Source organism: Astatotilapia calliptera, chromosome 19, assembly GCF_900246225.1.
Source record: "Astatotilapia calliptera chromosome 19, fAstCal1.2, whole genome shotgun sequence".
Classification (NCBI taxonomy): domain Eukaryota; kingdom Metazoa; phylum Chordata; class Actinopteri; order Cichliformes; family Cichlidae; genus Astatotilapia; species Astatotilapia calliptera.
Genome location: NC_039320.1, coordinates 23,980,894 through 24,004,829, shown reverse-complemented (window position 1 = coordinate 24,004,829; position 23,936 = coordinate 23,980,894). Strand labels below are relative to the sequence as shown.

Sequence of the window (23,936 nt, the reverse complement as noted above, 5' to 3'; positions counted from 1 at the left end):
GTCTCTGAGTTAACTTGTGTTTCTCCTACAGCTCCGGACCGCAAAATATGCGCGTGCTCTTTGTGAGCTCGTTCCCGGCTCGTAACCAGCGCGTTCTGCCGTCAAGGGCGATCATTGGTTAAATGTGATCATGTGACTGATGTACGGTGGCCCCTAGAGACAAAGCACGTACAACCTCTTTCATCCATCAAGTGTTTGGCGGGTACCTAAGATCCAGAGGTAAGTCACTGTTTTTTAAGGTTTGATTTATTTTTCTTTTATTTGTCTTTTTATGTCTTACAGCTTGTGTGATACTCATAGCACTGATTTCTGTTTCTGTTAAATGTTTAAACTGCAAAGCTGTCTCAGATACATTTGACCCTTTTCTGGATATCACTCTGGAAATTAAGGTAATTGGACAACATTCAAAGTGACTATGTATTCTCTGCATTATGGAGTGTGAGGTTTTTCCTCTCTCTCTCTGTTCATATAGACTTCTCCAAATGTCTCCAAAGCTCTGAAGCAGTTTGTCAAGCCAGAACAGCTGGATGGCGAAAATGCTTACAAATGCACCAAGTAAGTCAAAGAGATGCCAAACCATGATGAATGTTTGTTTCCTTCAGGTGCAAAAAAATGGTAACGGCCTCAAAAAGATTCACAATCCATCGCAGCGCCAATGTGCTCACCCTCTCACTCAAACGCTTTGCAGACTTCAGTGGAGGCAAAATCACAAAGTCAAATGGCCAATAGTGTCTGCTTAAGTCATAAAGATACATGACAGATGCTTTGTTTTATTATAAAACAGGATATTTGCATGTAATGTTTGAAATTCTTTGTGTGGTGGTCATCAGGATGTGAAGTATTTGGAGCATCTGGATCTGCGGCCCTTCATGTCTCAGTCCCACGGGGAGCCCCAGCTCTACAGGCTGTATGCTGTGCTGGTTCACTCTGGATTGAGTTGTCATGCTGGACACTATTTCTGCTATATTAAGGTACTGGCTGTGCCCGAATCTGTTTGAATGCTGCTGTTGCTTAGTACAAACAAACACACACCATAAACAACACATTTAAGCAGAAAACTGAATGCAAACAGAGAAAAATACTTTGTATGCATTGAAAGAAAGAAAAAAAAAAAAGACCCCTATATAACCATAAGATTCTTCTTTTTAGCTCAAATTCAATTCAGAAACTGAATCTGCTGTGTCACATCTCTCTCATTCTGTCTCACAGGCCAGCAATTTGCAGTGGTTTCAGATGAATGACTCGTCCGTGTCAGTCAGTGACATTAGGACCGTTCTCAACCAGCAGGCATATGTCCTCTTCTACATCAAGTGAGTAAACATCGGTATTTTTAAACATTCTAGGCTTATTCCTTCAGTAGAACTTTTCCCATCATTATTTAATAATGTAGACATGTTTATTCCCACTTTTCTTGTAGAAAATGTATTATTATAACCTAATGTTATAATGTTGATGCTTTGTCATGGTTAATATTCTTTCCATGTCATCAGGTGCACAGATGTGAAAAAAACTGGGGACTACAGCCACTTGAACCATAACGCTGGCATATCTGGTCAGTCATCTCCCCGGCCGGTGGTGATCCCACGCACCATCGCCACCATGCATCAGAACAGTGTTGGCTTCATAGGTCCCCAGCTGCCACCACACATGAACAAGGTACTTCCTCACCTGAGGGTACTGATAATGTTGTTTTTGTTAAACCCAGTGTTTCTCTTCTAAAAACCTGTTGTTGTGACTTCTTGTTCCTTCAGAGTTCTCTTCATGTTAATGGATCTCTGAGGGACTATCCCACAAGCTCCAAGCCCAGCACGGTGGGGAAACCAAACCATGGACTAGCTTCTTCTGCTTCCCTCTCCCACTCAGTAAGTCAGCCCACAATGATTCTAGACAGCGACAAACAACAGAAGCTTTCATTTTCAATTGGGCAAAGCAAACCGAACCGCCCATCTGCTTCTTCCTCCTCTTACTGCCAGCCGTCCTCCGCCAGCAGCTCCTCCTCCTCCAGCTCTTTGTCCTCCTCACAGTCTACCTCAGACATCCAACCAGACGTTCGTTTTATTCCGCGTCCACTAAACCAAGTCAGCGGCATGCCTTTCAGTAATGGGGATCAGAACCCTGTAGGAAACGGGGCGTCCTTCCTGGTGCCGGATAGCCAAGAGGAATCAGACAAAGAGAACTGTGACACTCTGGATAACGGCAGTTCATCCAAGTCTCATCCTAATGAAAATAAAGACACAGGAAATGTCTTTGATAATTCTCCCAAAACCGCCAATGGGGAGTCAGGAGTGCACCATCACGGCAATGGATTAAATGGACAAGCGTATGGAGACTTCAAATCCAGCCAAAATGGGCACCACAATGGTCATCACAAAGTGAATGGACACAGCGGCCCTGACAAGGTAAATCTTGTCTTTATTTTTATAAGTTCAAGGGCTCCCCGCCACGGGCTCACCTTTCCTCTCCAGACAAAGAGGATCAAAATCGCAAGAGGACTCTCAGCAAAGACTTTTTTTTTTTTTTTTTTTTAAACAAAGTTGCAAAAACTTAACTCAAGGCAACCCACTGCATTTACGTTTTTAGGTTCTGATGGATCACTTATAATTTCAAGTTTAGGAGAAAAGTTGCTTCAACTAATGTTTTTGTGTTTACAAGATTAATAACTGCTTTTTCTTCTCATATTTTATTGTTTTAAGCAATGTATTTCCTAAAGTTTACACAAGGTATTAGTTTTAGTTTACGCAACATTTTGTTTTGCCAATCAATTTCCTAAAGTCTAGAAAAAGTATCCTTTATAGTTTCCCTGTTGTATTAATGAATGTTTACACAATGTTGATTTTCAAATAACTTTATTGTATTCAAACACAATTGCACCACTGACAATGTTTTGAGATGAGCCATTTTTAACATACTGACAACATTCAGCCACAAATAAAGTCCTTTTCCCAAAAAAAAAAAAAAAAAAAAAAAAAAGCCAAATTCTTGTAATAAATGTTACAATTTTAAAGGTGTGGTATTGTCAGACAGAATATCAAACCTATCTTGATTGATAGTCACTAACAAACAGATTCAAAACATCAGATGGCAGGATGTGAACTCTTCTATCTGGTTTCCATACAGCAAACAAATGTGTACTTGAGTTCTTTGGGAAACTCCATGTTGAGTCCATAAAGTAGGCCAGGTAGGCAAAGGCAGTGGGAAGGTCTGGCAGATCATCAAGAATAATGTTCTCTTCCAAAACAATGGCAGTGTTGACCCCTGTGGACTGCGAGTTGGGTCCCACGTAGTCCTCCAGAACAGTGAGGATGCCCACCGTAACACCTCAGGTTGCCCTCTCAACTGGATCTGTATCCTATGCAAAATTAACAACAGTACATATAAGTCTCTGTAAACTAAAACTGAAGATTGAGTAGATTTGCATACTCACCAGACATGTTAAGAAGAGTTTGGTCTCGTCGTCGCGAACAAATATCAGTAACCCTTCCAAACTGATGGTTCGTTGATGCTGGACTATGTTTGAGACCTAAAACAAGGAAATCAAATAAGACTCAGACTCATTTATAAACCTACCATTTTGTTTTTAAAACACATTAAGTGTTGTTGCTAAAAATACAGCCTTATAAAATAAGATGTTAAAATTAGTTATTCCAGATAATTGCTCATGGTTTTGTCAGTGTTTTTAAAGTAATTTTGATGCACAACCAATGTAGCACACTTATGACAACATTTTTTGAATGCATTTATAACAAAAAGTGGAATGAGAGTTGAACTCTCCGTCATGACCTGCCATCTGCCAAACACACAACGCTGCTTGTTAGCTTATAATCCCCATTCAGGAGGACACACTTTTTGAAAACTAATTTTATATCAATTTGGGAACTTCATGCACAAGTTTTGCAAACAAAGTTATATGGTACTATTTACCTAAAAATGCAGCCAAGGCCTCAGGCGTTTTTTATATAACCATTTAAATCTATTTACAAAACAATCAGGTGTTCTGCATCAAATAAGAAGGCACACAAATTATTTGTGCCAGTCCAAGAAAAAAAAAAAAAAAAAATAGTTTGTGTTCAGTATAAGACAGGAGAACACCAAAGGCCTAAACCCTGCAGGTCTGGCAACAGGTGTATCAGTCCTGTTTTCCATGTGGGAACAGCGTTTACAATGGAATCTGCTTTTGATGGCTTTTTTTGAAGCAAATGTGACATTGAGCAGTATAACTGACACACAATACAAAACAATAACTACACAACACACTAACTACAGCCTCCAAACATGCTAAACGTCACTAATGTCTCACATATGAAAACTCGCGCTCTCTTTCTTTTGTTCGCCCGCTTTCCGTCGCGGGTGTCACTCCTAAAACGGCCCCTTCTTCCTAAACAACCAAGTGCCACATGTTGCCATATCATTTTTGATTGGCTGACATGGTAAACTCTAACACCAATAGGGAAGGGGTGTTTTTTGTTTCGCTTTTTTTTTTTTTTTTTTTTTACTCGTAAGTAGAGTGTTTGCTAGCGCGGTCGTAGAAAACGCAGTTTTTTCCGTTCTTCTCGCTGTAAACACCACTGTTTTGTTAAAAAACACATCGCGTGTATTTTTTAATCATAACTCTGGTTTTACGTGGCCTATCGACACAATTCAAAAACTGGTGTATAGTTTGAAGTCCGCACTTTCGACCCAAGTTGAAATAGAGACTGAGTTGCTGCATCGTCTTAAATTGGTCATGTGATTTTGACGTGCCCCCAGAGAGTTAAAGTCTGTTTGATATGACTCTTGCAGACTCTAGTCTGCCTTCGTATTTAAAATACCCCCATATTTACTGCTCTGCTGCTTGTGCTCTGTAGCTGCTTCTCCGATCTTCCTCTCCCTCCTGTTTGTGTGTTTGGTGGAGCTCGCTGGCTGCGAGGACTCCACCACACGTTTACACAGAAACTAAACCACATTTTATTGGCTAAATATGCTTTTAACAAATTAAACGACATGGCAGCGTGCGCCCCGAAATTATTTTTTTTTTAATAAAAAGCGGCCGGCGGGCGGGCGGGGGGGTTCGCCGCCGTTGGTCGTCAGCCATGAGCGAGCTAGCCTATTTTGTGGGGGGTTTTCGTTCGGTGGTATGTCGGCCACAAGCCGCACTTAATGAAATACACGTAGGGGGTGTCGCGGAGGCTTGTCAGACATGAGCGCGCCTGTTTGGTAGGGATGCTTGTCGGATTTTCATTGTTTTGTGACATGGCGATTTTTATACGAAAACTTTAAAGCACTATTTTATGATGGAAAACATTCAAGTTGCTCACGAGGGCATTCAAGCAGCACGATTGAGTAAAACAGTCTAGGGGGAATCTTAAATGATGTAGTAAACACATATAAATACACAATAAAAGAAACATTACTTGCCTTAAGAAAGTTGAGAAGAACGACCTTAGCCGCATCCAGCTCCTGGTGTAAAAAGCCTCGTGTTCGCGTTAAAGCAGACGGCAAGGTGGCTTTCAGTCCTTGCAAAAGTGCAAGTAGACCCCGTAGTATCCAAAAATATGAGATGCACAGAAAGGCGCCAACAGCTTCAACTCATGTAAAACTTGAATTCATTCATTTTGCCAGCAATAAATTTCAGCTGAGACCAACTTTTGCTCCAAAACGTTAAATGATTAGTTGAAACCCTTAATGTATTTGAGTTTATGGGGCAACTCAGCTTTTATTGTTGAATTGTGAAAGAAATGACTGTAAGCTCAGCAATTGCAAGTTTGATTTTTTACAGTGCAGGGACGACAGCTCTGAGGCCCGCCACACTAAAAAACACAAAAAGAGTAGAAAAAGAAGAAATCAAAGGATAAAGACAGACACCATGAGAGTGGGTGCGTATTGCCATCTTTCTCTCCATCCTTTAATGAAAACAGAAGGAAATGTATTTGTTTGTTTTAAGCTAGATTTTTTTTGAAAATAATATGGGGTTAAAGCTCACTATCAGTATTAATATTTTCTTAAAAACGGAAAGAATTTTCATCATTTTATTGATAATGGGTCACTTTTTCTGTCTTAGGCTGGCCGTAAAGCTTGAGATCTTGGTTTTGTTAAACAATGTGATTGGTTCTCTGTCATCCCGTAGAAGTTCTGACGGAGATTCAGACAGAGCTGCGGAAATGAAGAAGAAAAAGAAAAAGAAGAGCCATCGGGACAGCGATCCCGAACTGCACAGCCCAGTGCTCTGAGCCACAGAAACAGAAGCAGCGAGGAAAGGGAGAGCCGCAAGCGACACCACTCTGACAGAGACTTTGAACATGACAATGGCTTTCCACCGGAAAAACGTCGCTGCACAGACTACGCTGACGGCAGCGGTGGCCATCTACTACCTTCCAATCATACCACACCGGCAAACTGTTCAAGTTACGGCCATCTCAATGGACAACCAGGTATTTATATTTAGTCTCCAAAATCACAGGAATGCTGAATTAAATGGTGCTGATGAGCTAGTCCAATTTTAAACCATCAAACCCTGTTTTGTAGGTTACAGCCAAATCAGCGGCAGTGGATTTCCCAGTGACCTGAAACAATGACTCTAATAGCTACTAATACTTTCTCTTCACTAAGACCTCATCTTTGTCATTTCAGATCCATCAACCGAATTTTAACAACAGCAGAGGAATGACATCAACTTTATTGACGTGGTGCTTCTTCATTAGGAATAAAGTGTTTTAAAATTTAAACTATCCCCCTTTCTTTTTCTTTCTTTTGTTTTCTCAAATGGGCTTATTTGCTGTAATTTCTCCTAGCTATCGGCTAAAAAGAAACCTGTTGAACATTTATGATGAAGAATATTAATATATACTTGTATGAACACAAAGCCTGGAGCTTAAACATCTCAACTGCTGCTCAGTGGAACTCAGGACTTGGAAAAAAACGTGTTAACATCAATCACAGAAATCCACCTGCTTCGAAGAGGAACGAAACAAAGGGAATGTGTCACGGTCCGCTGTGGCAGACCGTGTGGAGAGTGTGTGGAGGACTCAGGTGCAGACACAGGCGAGGACACAAAACTCAGTTCGAACGAAAAGCGAGCCTTTATTGTGGCTGATGATACGGAGTGCAAACAAGGCAGAAGCGCAGTGACAAGACAAAACTAAACTATAACCAAACTGGGAAACTGATGCTATGATAAACTATGAAGACACAGAAAACCATAACTATGAATACAAAGACTGGCTGTGAAAACATGGAGGGTGGGAACACAGACGACACGACACAGACTGTATGAAACACAGAGACTAAATATACATGAGGGATGATCAGGGGAACTGGCCACACATGGGAGCACAGCTGACACACATGAACCTAACGACAGGAGAAGTGAAACTAAATACCCTGACATTGAATACAGACTTTCAAAGTAAAACAGGAAACATGGAGATTAGACATGACATGAACTAAACATAACCACGCAGACGTGACGCATGAACCAGGGAGACTTAGTACAGGGGAAGATGACATAAACAACTAAGGAACAAAGGACTAAACAGCAATCTCAAAATAAACTAGATGAGCTAAACTAGGGCACAAATGAATACAAAAGATACATAAAACTCAAACACTGGGTTGCTCGACCCAGGACCATGACAGAATGACGTGATGCCCAAGAGGACTGAAAGGCATCGGAAGTTTAAGATGTCACCATATCTACACAGCTGCAATGTTTTACTTTATTTCTTTCTTTGATCCCACTGGGAGCCGTGAAACTAATGGAGTTTTTGTTACATACAAACACTTTTCTAGCTGTTTGGGCTCAGCTCACTCCTAATTTTCTCACAGCACTGTATCCATGTTTGAAATAACCAAAGACCTGGTAAGTTTGGAGAGTCGAGCACTGCTCGCTGAACTCACATGCACGCAAAAAGCTGTTTTCTTATCAGCATGTATTTTTTATTCAAAGTATTCGAGAGCCATTTTCCTGCACAAACGCCAAACCGTGCTTAGAGCTGAAAGCTGCGCCCGTGAGGAAAGTTTTGGCTTTGTGGGGCGGTTTGATCTGTCTGGGGAAAACGGTCCTCAAGATTCCAGTTAGAGCATTCACACGTATTCCAGCAAATTCCAGTATCTTACTTTGAAAGGGTTTGTCCTAATTCTCTTTCATATTACATATACTATCTAAACCTCAGTAATAACAGTGTGAGGGGAAGCTGCACAATGACCCTCTTCCACTATTGTAAACTTGTTAGCTGTCAAACTAAAAATGAGAAGAAAAAAAAATGAACAGGTAAAGGCTACAGCCATTATGATTTCCACACTACGTGAACACAATACAGAAAAAACAAAACAGTATGTAAATTATATACTATACATGCATAATGTGAGTCGGGGGGGGGGGCTGCTTTTTTGTGAAAAGATGAGAAAATAAATACAAAAGAAACGATCGCAGAGGTGGATCTTCACTATGTGAGTTAATATGATGCGTTACTGCTGGCAGGCTTTGTTACACACGACTTGGTTTGCCTTTAAAAAGGAAATATCGTAAATGGACGTGTACGAGCCCATGTTGAGTATGTTTGCATATACAGGTACAGTCACTTAAAGGCTACATTAATCAGACCAGCTGACTGATGAGCTTGAGGCTTTCTGTAGTTGCGAATTATCTACAAAATATTGTTGGCAGTTGTCGAAGGAGGTGAAGGTAATAAAACGCTGAGACCAGACAAGTTGGTCTGAGTGGCTGGGAGCTGAACATTCAGCTTTCAAATCCTCCCAGTGTGTTGCAGCACCTTATGTGTCCAGCAGGGGGTAGTCTCACATTAGGGCATGACGAAAAGACTAATGATTACAGCTTTGGCCATCTCCAGTTACATGAAGTCCTCATGCTGTTCTCCATCGTCGTCTAGTGTGGTGAGAATTTACCTTCTTTTTTTAATTATATTTTTTGCCTGTAGCAGACTGAATTTGAATCTTTAATTCCCAACAGCCAAGAACTGAGGTGCAGACAAATCTTCAGGCAGAAGTAGGGATGATCCACGTCAGTCCCATATGTTTTACTGCATGTCCCGCAGGGCTGACGGAGAACGTATGAATCGGACGCCTTTGAGACTCTTAAACACACACACATACACACAAGGATTCCTCTGATGACAGAAATGCTGCTGACACTTGACGTAAGTGAGGGGGAGTCATCATCATTTCTTGTTGGCTATCCTCCTCTTCCTGGTGGCCAGCATGTCGTAGAAAGGATCCCTGATGATGCTTGCTCTGTGGAGGACAGGAAGGAACAGATTTAACAACGACAACACCTATTTTTAATATCAGCAAAACTGCTTCTATCTAGTCTGTCTGTGTCAGCCCTGCGACAGGCTGATGGTTTTTCCGGGATGTACCCTGCCTCTCACCCCATGACAGCTGGGGAAGGCTACAGCCCCTCCCATCACCTTGAACTGGATATCTCTATCCTATCCATCCTGTTTTGTCTGTATAGTTGAAATAAATCACCCATCTACAAGTTCATCAGCACCAAAATCTGGCACTTACACTGAACGCTGTTCTTCACACACACACACACACACACTCGCTGAGCTAGAAATCTGTGCGACTGATAATTGTGTATCTTAGTTCAGTGGAAGTCAAATATTGAGTAACAGAATTTTAGGATGGAGCAGACATGCTGCAAGCTCATGAGCTTTTAAGTTGATGTGCATTTTTTCTTCTCCAATATTTCAGTGAGGTAGTTGCTAACTTTGCGTGCATTAAGCACTGCTGTGCTGTGAAGGTGAGAGACTGAACCAAAATGAGCTGCGGGCTGTAAAGTCAACACAAGCTAAAAAAAGCTCCAACACGTCACGAAGCAAAGTGGTACTGTGGGTGAAAGTGCGAATCATGTGGGTTTGTCACAATGAGCATCTTTCACCTCGCACATGTGATACGGAGCTGCCATAAAATTGTAAAAATTACAACTTCAAGTTTTTCCATTAACGCAGCTGCTCGTCAACCACGGCGTATTTAACTTGGACTTCTATAGCGGAGTCACAGATCGCTGATGGGAATAACGCTGAGTAATTAGCCGCTTTCCCACCACCATGACGGCTGACGTGTGCAAGTGCAGAACAGTTTCTACAACAGCAGTTTCCAGCCTTGCAGGTTGAATCAGGGCCGGACAGTGTGTGTGTGTGTGTGTGTCTGTGTATAGTCGCGTGCTTGTGTGAAATCTGCTGACCACAGGACAGTCTGCCGCCCCGGAGTGTGGTTGCGGCAGCACAGCTCTGCCCCGCTGAGTCTAATGTGTAATCATTCCACTGCCAAAGTGACAGGAGGAGACTTCATGATGTGCAGCCACGACAAGCCAGCAGTCCCCCCCCCCCCATGTGAAATTTTCTAAACCAAGAAAATTAGCAGTTTTCAGTCTATTTAACCATACCCCAGGCCATGCTCACCAAAATAAGATTCCAGTAACTCACCCTTAAACCTTCCCCACTTTCATCAAACATCTCTCCACACCAAGGGCTTTTAAATCTCATCAGGGCACGGGGAAGATTCAGCAGTACAATTTTTCGCCTGATATTGATCGCACTGAAACAGAGCCGATCATAACCAGCATGCTCGAAAGTTACCCAGTGGGTCCAATTTGCAGCAGCACCTCCACTCCTCTCTGTGTTTAACAAGTGTTTGGATGGGAATGCATTAAAACTGTCATTATGTTTTTAAGTGTACAGCAGTGCGCCGAGTCTGAGCAGGTGTGTGTGTGTTCCCCCCCCCCCCTTTCTTGTTGCGCGCTAATCAAAGGCAAGTGTGCTTATCCAGCAGAGCAGACATCACCTCCGAGTGTTATCTGCATGGAAGTGTGAGAAAATGAGTCAGTTAGTCACCAGCCTGCGTGTGTGTGTGTACTCAAGCCTCAAGCATAGTTATGATTAAGCTCGCAGCTCCGTGTATGTGTGCGCGCGTTTGGGCTTCTCACAGTCAAGGTCAGACATGAGAAAGTCCCACATGGGAGCAGGCAGGCGTTGGCTAAGTGCCCTCTCAGTGTAAATGGATCCACACTAACGCAGCGTCTCTTACTTGATGGATTTGATCCACTCTTCTTTCTCCTCCGGGGTGGGGGCAGATATCCTGTACACTACGTGGTTTCCCTCGACGACGCGTCCATCCGCCTCCGTTTTGCAGGCCTTGATTACCTGACCTTTATGGTTGGGGTTGTAGAGCTCAAAGCAGTTCTAAAGAAAAATCATGAAACTGTTGATTTACATGATGAAAGAATCCGAGAACACATTGTTTGTGTGTTTTGGATTTTTTTGGCAGTGCAAAGGTATTTAAATTTAAATGAGAGGAGGATTTATTCGCAGGGACAGGAGGTGTTTCTTACAGGTTTTCTCGGCTCATCCACGAGGCTCTTTATCCTGAAGAGACCCAGAAAAACAGTCCTCAGTATCACTTATTCATTTGCATGCACATCATTTTACCACCACATAAAATGAAGACAATAATCATATCTATGTGCAAATGAAGTCACAGTGACAAAAGATCCGCCTGGATCATTGTCACATCACCTGTGACACCTTTAGCCTTATGCTGTAGCAGCTAGCATGGCTGCCATGACCCAGTCACAGACTGTATATAAAAGATGGATGTAGCCTCCAATTTTTAAAAAGTAGTCTGGACAGAAACTAACTATTTGCTAACCTGATTTATGAATTCAATAAACACCGTTTCGGTGAGTTTATGGTCTCAGTTGCATGTTTCAGGTATGATTGATATAATATGATGTTATTCTATAAATTATGGAACCATCATGGTAAAATAGATGATAAAGCAGGGCATGATGAGATGTGATTGACAAGATGCTTCTGGACGAGTGTTTCTGAGCCAGATCCTCCCAAAAATGACAAAAACCAAAATGTGATTTTTATTTTTTTTTAATTATCCATCTTTCATATACAGGCTATGCTGGCTGTCTTGTTTGTTGGTGGGACAGAATATGATTCATTAAAAAAAAAAAAAAAACAAGAATTTATAAAAAACGTAATTGCAAACAACCTTCACACTTTTATCATCACTGGTAATATTGAAGACATTTAGTATTTTTTGTTTTCTAGCGTGGAGTTTTACAGTTTCAAATAACAAGACCTCAAAAATATGTGTGTCACAAAAATTTCCCAGAGTTTTTGATGCAACACATTTGCTATTTAGTTGCCATTTTTAACCTTTATGTTAAGTCTGAATGCATCTAAGTAAAAATCAAGGTTCGATTAAAGCACTTTGAAGGTTTTTAATTCATCCTGGTCACCCAAAGGAGATGTAACCCGACTCTCTCCATCCCCCCATTGTGTCTGCGGGGCCAGATGTGTGTGTGTGTGTGTTGTGAGAGCTCTTGAGGAACAGCCCCATGTCCTGCTTGTCATCTTCCTTCTAATAAGGTGGCAAAGCGTGGGGGGGAGGAAATGTCCTGGGAGAGCTGCTCACAGCTGGCTCTGCGTATGCCCCCCACCACAGAAGGCGTTTGTATGTGCTGAGGGATTCATGGTCGTGGGCTTGAGGGAGACACTTGGCTTATCCGGTCGTTAAGTCTGACGTCACTAGCCGTGTCTGGACCTAAACTCCGCTGCAGGTCCATATATCAAACGATCACTATGGCATTACTGAGAGTTGAAAAACTGTCTAAAGTCTTTCATCTTTAATAAAATGATCAGCGTTCTGCTCTACCAGGTGTAACAATTGAGTTTAGCATCCAGGCATCCATGAAAACGGAATTTATGACATTTAACGGAGTTAGAAGTTAGCAGGAAGTTAGCTCGCTAGCTTCTATCTAAATACAATATAGCATGTCCTGACTGCAGGGTTTTGGAAACAAATTAAAACGTACAGCTCTGCTATCACTTCCAACATAAATGAAGACAGAAAACTAAAAAGCAGTGACGTTTGTAGGGTTACTGAAGTTTGGCTAGCTGGTATATAATGATGTGCTACGTGACCGCTAGCGACACAGCTATGTTAGGATAATATAAACAAGCTAACTATTTTCCCACTGGATAAAAGTTAACGTGAGTGTTCTCGGTGGTCAAGAACAAATGTAATCGCATGGCAGGATGCTGTAAAAGGACCAAACTTCAGCCAGAGAACAACTGAGATAATGCATCCACAATACGAGGTTAGTCATTCATATACTGCTGCATGGGCTGGGCTGTAGTTACATCCTAAGTAGGGCTGCCACAAACGATTATTTTGATAGTCGACTAGTCACCGATTATTTTTGCGATTAGTCGACTAATCAGATCATCATCCATTAGACGTAAAACTACAGCTTATTGCACCAGCAGCATCTGCTCTTATATAACTATCATTAGCTTACAGCTTTAAGTGTTTAAGGTCTGTGCTAACTAAAAATAAAGACAAGATGATAGTTTATTGAATTTTAATGAAATTTGCAGATTGTTTCGGTGAAGATTAATAAACTCCTTGCTATCTAAAATATAACAGGACACTGGAGTATATTCTGGAGCATCTCACACTTCTGATAATCAGCTGTCTGCTTGACGTTTATTCAGCTGTGTAAAAACTATAACTTTAATCTCAGACAAACTGATTTACTCAGGAACAAATAAAATACAAAAAAAAAAAAAAGCCAAACAATAACATTTTAAGTTATCTAAGTGACTCATATATATTTAACCTGAGTAGCGAAAGACAGCGGTGGGTTTGAAAACGATTTGCCGGGAGTCCGGTGTTCTCACGGCGCTAGTTAGCCTAGCCCCCGGCTCGCTAACGAGCTAGTGGGTAACAGATGTCTCCGAAAACGTCGGAGCGCTTTTGAAAATATGTGGTGTCCTGATAAACTGAGCAGATATTTGAGGTTTACACAGCTACATTCTCGCCTGAAAATATGTTAAACGTTTATTTTGTGACCCAGAAAGAATAATAAGAGTAACATTAAAACTAACTAGCTGCCGCCATTGTTGGAAACTGCGCTGGGCCGCGCTATGAATTCTGGGACACAGCTGCTTCTTCTTCTTCTTCGGGGTTTAACGGTAGCTGACATCCTTGTACATGCAATGCTGCCATCTTCTGTTTCAGTCCGTTATTACACTCTTAAATCCTGCCACTTATTCCTGCGTCTTTTGTGATCTTACAAAGCTTCAAACGACGCGTCGACTATTAAATCAGTCGTCGACGATTTTGATAGTCGACGTAATCGTGACTAGTCGACAAATCGTGGCAGCCCTAATCCTAAGGTTTTAAAAACTGAGCTTAAATAAATGATTAGCAGTAATAAAAGCCGAGGGAGGTCAACAGTGATCACTGACTGTTTTAGGAGCTTTTTGAGATCAAATAGAAGAAAAGCACACCTTCACCATTGTGCACCATGAAATGGTCAAATTCTGTCCTGACACACACACACGTGCACACACCAAATTGCCTACTTACTGTTGTGTATTCAAAGTAATAGAGGCAGTTGTCAGTCAGAATAAACCACCTCCTCTTCCACGTCTTCACTCGGCCACCTGCGAGGGAGAAACAAACAGCGTATGACGGTAAACTGAAAAGGTGAATCTGCATGTGGAAGCTAACCTGCTTTGTTCCACATTCCACATCTGGTTCTAATCAACATTTCCCAGCATTATAAGACCGAATCAGACCCTTATCCCTCAATCCCTTGGGACCGATGCCTGCAAGGGCAATGGTCTGGAGGGGAATGAAGGTGTTTCTCCTACAGGAGGAATCACAGACACATACGAACACATACATGCGACAGCTAAGAGAAGCAGCGCCCTGACCCGATTTGAGAAAAGCCTGACACTTTTTAAATAGAAAGCAGCAGGAAAAAAAAAAAATAATGGCCTGTGATTGTTGCAGTGACAGTCTTGGAAACATTTTAATGCATCCATCTGCTTGCGCTTGTCCTTTTCAGGGTCGCGGGGGAGCGCTGGAGCCTATCCCAGCTGTCATAGGGTGACATTTTAATGCATTAATGCAAAATATAAGGAATTCCCCACAATCTGTCCATCTAGCTGTGTCATTGAAGAAAAAATGGATTATTGGGAACATGATAAACAATTTATCTATGTAATCAAAAAATAAAAACTTAATGGGACTTATGTCAACATATAATCTTCATAATAACTTGTTTGCTGACTGGATGAAATGTGCACAAAGCAGCTGTCACTGATGTAAATAAATAACGTAATGCTTATGTGACTCAGATTATCATCCTAACACCCAGTATGATTTATTGGACTAGTTAACGAAATAGAAGTTTTACTCTGCTGCAGTCCAGGGAACCACATGTACACTTAATATACAGAGCTATCATCAGTTTGTTTTGTTTACAGAAAGCTCAAATAAATGTAGTTTTTATGAAAATTTGTTGCTATGATTAAACTTTAAGAGTTTGAGTTGGTGGATGAATGGATGGGCTGGAGCCAATCCCAGCTGCCATAGGGCACGAGGCAGGTACAACCTGGACAGATCGCCAGCCTGTCGCAGAGCTAACACAGAGAGACAGACAACTGTTTGCACACATTGACAACAATAGGAAATTTAGTATTAACCTAACCCACTTGCATGTCCAAAGAGACACACACACACACACACACACACACACACACACACACACACACACACACACACACACACACACACACACACACACACAGGCCTCGGCCAGATGGCCTAGACCAGGGGTATTAAACTAACATTTGAGGAGGTCCAGTTGGAGAAAATCTTCTCAAGCAGAGGTCCGGGACATCATAATGTCTAACTTGCGTTATGATTGTGATAGAGAAGCAACCTTTTTTTTTTTTTATTTATTTATATCTGAACTTTTGAACAATAGACTTTCAAATCAATGAAAATACAAGTTAAAAACATTTCAACAAAATTTATTGTTAACACTGAAACACACAGTAGGCCTACATTAGATATAGGGCTGCTGTTTAAAATGAATTAGAGAAAATAAATAAAATGGCTAAATTGTGCATCTTAAAACAAAGTGATTAATTTCAGAAAAAAAAGTTTCCCTTTTTCTTTACATTTTACATCTCGACTTAACAGTCTCAATACATTTTCAACAGATAACATCAAAACATTTTAACAATTTTACAGTTTCTCTTTCTTTCACCCCCTTATATTCCACGTCCCCACTTTCTGTTGTTCAGTGAGAGAATTGAGCTTTAGTTTGCTCTACTAGGATTTTAAATCTGGGCTGGAATGGTGTCAGGGCCATTCTCATACACATGTGTAGGTGCTCATTGGTGAGCCTGGAACGATATTTAGTTTTTATTATGTTCATTGTGGAGAAAGCTGCCTCACAGCTGTATGTGGAGCCAAACATGGTCAAGATGTACAGGGCTACTTTCCTCAGATTTGGGAAAGCTGTCTCAGAGACCATTTGGGGCCAGAAAGTGGCAGGTTCAGTTCTTCCAAACTGCTCTTTCAGGGCCACATCTGCTTGGAGATCAATCAGTTGCATTTGAAGAGGCCCAGCATTTGCCCACTTGAAGTGCTGTGTGACTTCCTTTGAGAACCCTCTGACATCAGTGATGGCAAATGGGTTCTTTATGAACATTGTGAGCTGCTGTCCAAAGCTGAAGCTATCAAAACGTTTGCTGAAGTTTTCAATCAGCTTATCAACAAAGTCAACAAAAGAGGACACATCTCTCTGTCCCTGAACCTGTTCCTTCACTGTTGGGAAGTGTGCATAGTCTCCTTGCAGGTCTTCTTTGAACACTTCAAGTTTCCTCTGAAAGCAGCAGACAGCTGTCATCAGTTCACAAATTGTCCTTCCCGTGCAGGGAAGAGGTAGAGAGCATGAGATGACCCGTTCAGCTAATCGGTATGAATCACGATGATTCCTGGCATCTACAAACAATTGACGTTCTATTGACGAGTAATTTGGCCTAACCTTTTGGGTGACTTGCTGATATTTTCATGGCTGTTATATAATTTTATGCTTCCTTTCAGTGAAGTTGCAGAAAGGATTCCAATGGTTGTGTGCAGGTTTTGAAGCTAATGCTACAGCTGATATTGGGCCAGCTCATACAGCTTTTTTTGGTATGGAAAAGGGCTCTCGTAAGAACGAGCTTAGCTGTGTCCTTTGTGCCTTCTCAGTAGCCACAAGAGGAATAATACAGCCAATCCCCACGCAGAATGAGCCAGATCATTGACCTCTGACTTAACTTCGAATAAGATAATCCATCACATCACATTGCTTATACACTTATTTTCCCATTTACAGCTATGATACAACAACACAATTATATGAGCAGGTCAGCATGTTCAAGGGCCTGTTGTGCTAAGGAGATAATGGCAGCCAGTGTCAGAACGAGGGCGCTCGGTGATGAATTGAGCGGAGGAATGAAGACAAAGTGTTACCTTCCTCCTAATACAGAGATTTAAAGAGGGCGCAGCCATCACAGAGCAAAATGGAATAGCAGAACGAAGAGTGAAACAGAGGTCAGAGAGAGGGAGGGAGGAACCAAAACATGGGAGGAAAAAAAAGAGAGATAAAAAACACCATGGCAGGAAGATGAAGAGAGAAAATGCAGAGATTACTATAAAATGAGAAGAGAATAGTAGACAAAACAAAGAGGAGAGGTCACAAGCTGATGGATAAAGACAAAAACAGACATGCTGCAGGTGCACCACAAATTTCCTTTGAAACCTTTTGCCAAGGCCAACTTAGTTTTGCCTAGCTCTTTGTTTCCTTGTGATCTCACTTGCCTGACAACCAAGTCTCCCCTGTGTTTGAAGCTCATGCTGCCCGCAAATCTGTCTCGCACCATCATGCTTCCACCTTCAGCACGATCAACCCCAGCCCTCTACATTTGCTATTATTTTGCTTCTCCAAGGTTTTAATTATTCTGGAGTGAATCTGGTGAAATATTTAATCGAGTCAGTCTACCCTAGGTGCTTAACATTTATTCTTGCATGCTCGCATGCGACAGCGGTAACAGGCAAACGTCATTCGTTGGTCATAGGCACCATTTTTGTAGTTTTTTGTGGCACCTCACTATGTGATGTCTATCACAAATTTATGTTAATCTATTAACAAAAATACAGCACACGTTTGCAACTAACATGAACCACCATGGTGAAGGTTAATTTTACACCTCTGAGGCGCCCCATACATACCGAGCTTTAAGAGCCAGCCTTCCCTGTCGGGGTTGAAGAAGGTGTGCGTCAGATCGTTCCCGTCGTCTAAATAAAATAAATGTCACCGCACAGCCAGGAAACTACCCGTCAGCTTGCTGGTCCGTAACTACGCTTCTCTGCGCCGTGTCAGCCAGCGTGCTAGCTAGCAAGTAGGCAAGCTAGCTAGCCGCACAAAATGCTAGCACAGTTCGATAGCTACGTTTAGTAGCGGTTTTAGATACGGGCGGTTGCCCGGGACGGCATCACGGGCATCGGTTAAAAAAAAAAAAAAATTGCTCGTACTCATGCTGCCCCGACGTCAGCCAGCGCATATTGGGAATGGCATAGGCACCGATCGGTTTTCTATCGCCCATTTGCTGGGAGTAAGGGCGCCCTTCGTTTGTGAGGTGCACCTGCTGCTTGCGGCGCAGAGAGAAGAGGGCGGGGCGGCGGGGGATTCTCTGACCGGCTGGAGCAGCATCTAATAACCAACTCGCAAAATAAAACAAAATAAACACAAACCAACAAACACGAAAACACCAGACATTATAATACAGACTTATAATTTGCACCAATGTTTTTTCGAAATTCTATACACGAAAAGTGAGCGCGAGAGCTCTCGGTGCGCCTGCTTGCTGCTGAAGTCAAAGTAAACTTTATTGTCATCTCCGCTACAGACAGTCCAGTATATAGAGACGAGACGACGAGGCTCCAGTTACAGCAGTGCAAGTAAACAAACAACATATATAAGAAGAGTAAGAAAATAAATGTACACTTTAGGACTCGGGATAAAGGGATCAATAACAATTTAAAATTTACAGTTTGATGATTTAAAGTCTCACCCCGTCGAAAGGGGAGGGGGGCCGGCTGCTTCCAAATAGAGCGCATTTCATTCATAATGATGTAAATCCAAGCCCGTTATGTATTCATGATTTGAATCCTGGGTTGTGTGAAATCCCAGAAATACACCTTAGACAAAGTGAATCTGTGAACTAAGGTGTCGGTGTGTTAGATCATGTTGTGGTGATCCTTGGGTTGAGGGATGGGTGTTCATACTGCAGTGCAAAATTAAAACCAATGGAAGATGGACAAGAAAAGTTCAAAGCCATCAGGTCCTCAGTTTAGAAAAAAGAGAAAAGAAGAGGAAGAGAAACGAGCAAAAGATACAGGTAAGCAGATGTGTGATTGGATAATGGCAGGACATCCTGAAACAATCAGAATCAGAATACTTTATTAATCCCTAAGGAAATTATGTGCATTACAGTTGCTCCAAGAAGAAATGGTAAAAATAGTAACAGTAACGGACTAAACTCCAAACAATACATTATGTTACAGATTTTAATATTAATTAGTCAGTGTCAATTGTTGATTTGTCCTGTTCTCATTGTATGACGAATTATGATGGCTGTTTGGTAGCCGTTTGCGTACCATGCATACTCTCTCTCTCACTTCATATATATGTGTGTGTGTGTGTACAACAGCTTTATGTTAATGTACAATCCTTAATATGTTTTATCTGTGTGTGTGTGTGTGGGGGGGGGAGGCAGAGGGAGTGTTCGCCCAGGGCGCCAAATAGGCTAGGACTGCCACTGCTTCCAGTGACAACATTGACATCTCAGCTGCCTGTCTTTTTGTCGGTGCCACTGTATCCAAACTACATATCAGAGCAGGTGTCACTACCACAGGTGTCACTTAATTCAAGAGTGTCCCTTTCACTCTTGAATTAAGCTTCCACTCCTTTGTCTTTATGAAGACGTCCTTGCAGCATTCCCAAAATCCATTGCAATGTCCATCCTCCTCTTGTGTCAGGAACGAAGATCCTCTGTTATTTATATTTAGCAGTTAAATAAAGGCTTGATTTAATGCAGTGTTCTCAGGTCTTCCTTTTCCTTTCTGTACACAGCAAATTCAAAAGTGTTAAATTTTTTGGTGTTAATAGTCTCCTTGCAAAAGTAGAGTTGATTTTACTCTAAGCAGAGTCACATTCTTTTAATGTAACTCTGAGGTGTAAAATGATAGTAGTTAAAATCGAGTGTTAAAAATGAGTGTTTCTCTGTCAAATCTGGAGGTGTTAAAATGGAAACATTAACTCTTGACCTCTTAACTCTGAACTCCTAGAGGGACTATGACACCAATAGAGTGAATTCACAGACTCCGCCCCCAGCACGGCTCCAATCGAAGCTGAAGTGAAGCCGTTTCAGAACATTTTGCTCTACATATTTGAGTTGTTTGCCATGCTTGGTAAGTCATTTTTTCAAAGATTGTTTCAATTATTATTATGAGCTTTTACTTCTGTGGCTCTTTGGAGTTGAGACAAAGCTGTGTGAAAGGCATTAGCCATGTTGCTCGGTGATAGCAAATTATTCTGTTTTAGCTAGCTGAAAGGTATTGTCTGCGGGCAAATACCACAGCCTTGAAAAAAAGCTTGCATGTGAATTTTCAGTCAAACTTTTGGTCAAATACACCTAAAACAATGTCTAGAATGTGAAATGTTGGTATAATGGTGCTACTTGAAGCCTGAAAACGATCGCCCATAAAAAACAAACAAAAAAAACGAGCAAACAGCAGTAGCAGGCGTCCTGACTGGGTTCTACGTTAGCATAGATCCATCCAGAGTTTTGTGCTCACGGTTTAGGTAAAAATGAAAAAGGTTGAGGTTTTACATTTAGTTCAGTATTACCTGTTGCCTGTGTCCTTGTCTTTTGGGAAAATACTTTACACAAGTAATGGCTCAAAGAGAATTCCTTTTTTTTTTTTACTGTGCTGCAATTGTTTACTGGATTATTTGTGCCATTAATTAGTGTCAACTAATTTTTATTCAATCTCCGCACAGGATATGCTTGTGAAGATGGAATATGGGGGAGAGCAGAAGTGCGTTGAAGTTCCACAAAGGGATGAATGAAGGACATGCATATTGTATTGAAGAAATAAGTGATGAGAATGCTGTTATTTGCATTTACTATGTCAGACCTTTTGATAAACAAAATTCTAATGAAAGTGAGAACATGTATGCTGTTACATCTTTCAGAAAATGTTTTGAAATTGTGGTGCACAGTTCAGAATAAATGTTTTTCAAAAACCATTGCATCTTTTTAGTAAATGTTTATTTCCAAAAGAAATTTCTAGAAGTTCAGAACAGTAAAATTCCCGCTTTTAAGAATGAATTAGAAGATAACTCTTACGTAGTTAAACTAAAATACTCTTTGAGAGTTAATATATAAACTCTTAACACCAAGTGTTAAATTATCAACTCCAGACAGATTTGGTGTTTAACACTAAATCAGAGTTAACGTACCAACTCTCCAAAAAGAGTTAAATTAACACTCTCTGGTGTGGACCCATATAGACACTTTAATAGTGTTGAAATCAAATCCGACAGTGTTAATTTGGACATGCTGGATTTGCTGTGTATTTTCCATTTGAAGTCATGACTCTGGTCGATTTCTGTGTGTTGTAGCAGTATCGCCTCTTGATTCAAGTGTCCATATCTTTTGCCACAAATCCTTCGCTGTCTTTCTTACCAACAACTTACCATAAACTTTTCAACAGTTTCCTCATTACCTTTATAAACTTTAGCTTAAGGCTGCCTTCCACACCATCATCGGCAAGGAATCCCACAGAACAGCAGATTAACTAGTATATACACACACTCCCTCATGACTACTCCCTCCATTTTTAGATCCATCAGTAAATACCGACATGATTAAAATAATTCTTCTTTACATAACTGGAATTCTTTCTTGTTTTTTCTTCTTCTTTGTTCTTGCTTTACCAACCGACTTATTGGTGCATTAGCGCCGCCTGCTGGATAGAATTTAAATTCAAATTTTATCCAAATTCAAATTTTATTTGTCACGTACACAGTCATACACAGTACGATATGTAGTGAAATGCTTGGACAACTGCTCGTGACCTAAAGAAAACAAAAAAGGAAAAGGCTATGAATAAGATAGGAAATAATAATTTATAATAAAATAATTTAATATAAAAATAAAAGATTTCTGGGTTAATCTGCTTGGGGTCCCCAAATGTTCCATTCAGCCTGTTTTGCCATACTTTTCCAGAATTACGTTGACAGAATTTAAAACAAACAAGCAAACAAACTACACTGATTAAGGACTTATATTCATTTATCTATTTTATTCAGTATTAGCATAGCCTCCATAGCCTTCTGTTGCTATAATGTAGTGTTTTACTCATTTGCCTAATAAGTAAGAGAACTCCGAGACACAAATTCCTTGGGGGCTGTGTCAGGAAGGGCATCTGGCAAGAAAATCTGCCAAATCAAACATGTGGAACTACCTGCTGTGGCAATGCACACCAACATCAGCTCAACACCACCTTGACAATGAGTGCAAGTAAACTACTGTAATCACTGTTTATGAGAGTAAAACACTGAGATTTTATTACTAAGCACATGCAGGTTTTTTGTGATGAAGATTTTTTCGTGTGCATGAATGAGCTGATTTTCCAAACTGTATCTTTAATCCCCCCTTAACTTTAGAAAAAACACTAATTTAACCCCTAACCTCATGTCCTGAGGTATGTATCAACTTCCAATGTGATGATGAGCAAAGACTTTCTCCTTCAGACTAGCACACAGGTGTGGTTCATCCAACAAGATCATAGAGCCATGCCCAGAGACCATCAAAGTATTAATTATTTCTAGGGCTACAGTAAAGTGGAGGTGGCCTCCGATGTGGCATAGGGGTGTGGTAAAGAGGTCCACATCAGGGCTGCTTGTAAATCGACTGAAGCAGAACCACCAAGGCCCAGAGGCTGAAGATGTTGCACAACAGCAGAAGGCAGTGCAGACAAAATGCACAGTACAGTTTTCGCTAACATAATTCAGAATTTCTTACAGCAACATTTCGGTATGTAGGATTATTAAAGGTGGCCAGAGTTGAGCCGCCAAGTGGTCAAATCCTGACCAATGGATGGCTTTGGAAAATGAAAAAAGTGGAAATGAAAGGAAGGCCTCCTCACAAGTATAATTTGTGTCTCATTTTAAAATAACCCCAACATGCTCATTATTTATAAAATACAGTATCATTTGAGTTGTTTTTCTTTCCTTTTCAAATAAAACCAAATGTAGTCAGACAGTAATACTCAATAAAACAAAAACAGCAACCCTTACTCACAGGGGGACACCACAACCCCACATGTTTGAGTTTTACTCCAGATGTCCTTCCTGAAACAAGCCCAAAAGGACTGTTGTATCCAGCATTGAACTAGGGAGCTTTTGCACATCAGGCATGTGTGTATACCACTAAACTACAGAGCTACCAAAATCAAACAACCAACCAATCAAACCAATAGACAAACATTCTCACACTTGCATCCATAAGTTTTAATGACACTATTTGTGTTATAGTTGTGCCTTTGTACACCAGCACAGTAGGAGTGACTGAAGTGCAGGTCAGCCTTAATCCTTAAAACTTAAGTCATTTTATAAAAGTACTAAAATAACTGTTTAGGAATTGCATGCACACTGACACATTTCCAGAGTAACTGGATGAACTCACAGAATTTGAAACATAAAACAGTTTTTAATACTCAGCCTTTATTGCAGTCGCCTTCAGATCCTGCTTGTTTGTGGGTCTCTACCCTCAGTTTTGTCTTCAGTAACTGAAAAGCATGCTCTTTAAATCAGGTGACTAACATGGCCACTAAGAACATTTCTTTGCCTTGAGAAACACTTGGATTGCTTTTTCAGAATACTGTGGAGTTGCGTCCAGTCAATTTTAGAGCATTTGTCTGAATCTTAGCAGAAAGTACAGCCCTGTACACTCCACACTGGCTACGTCTTCCATGCCATAACATTCCCTGCGCTGTGTTTGACAAAT

The 23,936-nt window shown here is 41.0% G+C and overlaps 1 protein-coding gene and 2 long non-coding RNA genes across 3 annotated transcripts; 2 read left to right on the top strand and 1 right to left on the bottom strand.

Annotated features, from left to right (window-relative positions):
* The first annotated feature begins 169 nt into the window (after window positions 1-169).
* Window positions 170-2,647, top strand: LOC113012083 (ubiquitin carboxyl-terminal hydrolase 42-like). The gene is made up of 6 exons (XM_026152047.1): window positions 170-219; window positions 495-555; window positions 831-971; window positions 1,210-1,310; window positions 1,491-1,656; window positions 1,752-2,647. Exons 2-6 carry the CDS (start codon window positions 547-549, stop codon window positions 2,526-2,528), a joined length of 1,194 nt encoding a protein of 397 aa, XP_026007832.1. The 5' UTR covers window positions 170-219; window positions 495-546; the 3' UTR covers window positions 2,529-2,647.
* Window positions 2,648-5,761: 3,114 nt separating this feature from the next.
* On the top strand, window positions 5,762-6,564 carry LOC113012087 (uncharacterized). The gene is made up of 3 exons (XR_003270645.1): window positions 5,762-5,852; window positions 6,104-6,407; window positions 6,502-6,564. It is a non-coding gene; the product is annotated as an uncharacterized LOC113012087 (long non-coding RNA).
* An 822-nt stretch (window positions 6,565-7,386) lies between these two features.
* LOC113012559 (uncharacterized) lies at window positions 7,387-18,366 on the bottom strand. Its single transcript, XR_003270718.1, has 5 exons — window positions 18,091-18,366; window positions 14,386-14,462; window positions 11,330-11,363; window positions 11,026-11,180; window positions 7,387-9,225 (listed from the first exon to the last, which is right to left on the bottom strand). It is a non-coding gene; the product is annotated as an uncharacterized LOC113012559 (long non-coding RNA).
* Between the last annotated feature and the right edge of the window lie 5,570 nt (window positions 18,367-23,936).

What these genes read in the sequence shown, in the direction of transcription:
- LOC113012083 (XM_026152047.1), top strand. An exon ending in TATGTCCTCTTCTACATCAA is followed by an intron (nt 1,311 to 1,490) that starts GTGAGTAAACAT and finishes CCATGTCATCAG; the next exon opens with GTGCACAGATGTGAAAAAAA. An exon ending in TGCCACCACACATGAACAAG is followed by an intron (nt 1,657 to 1,751) that starts GTACTTCCTCAC and finishes TTGTTCCTTCAG; the next exon opens with AGTTCTCTTCATGTTAATGG.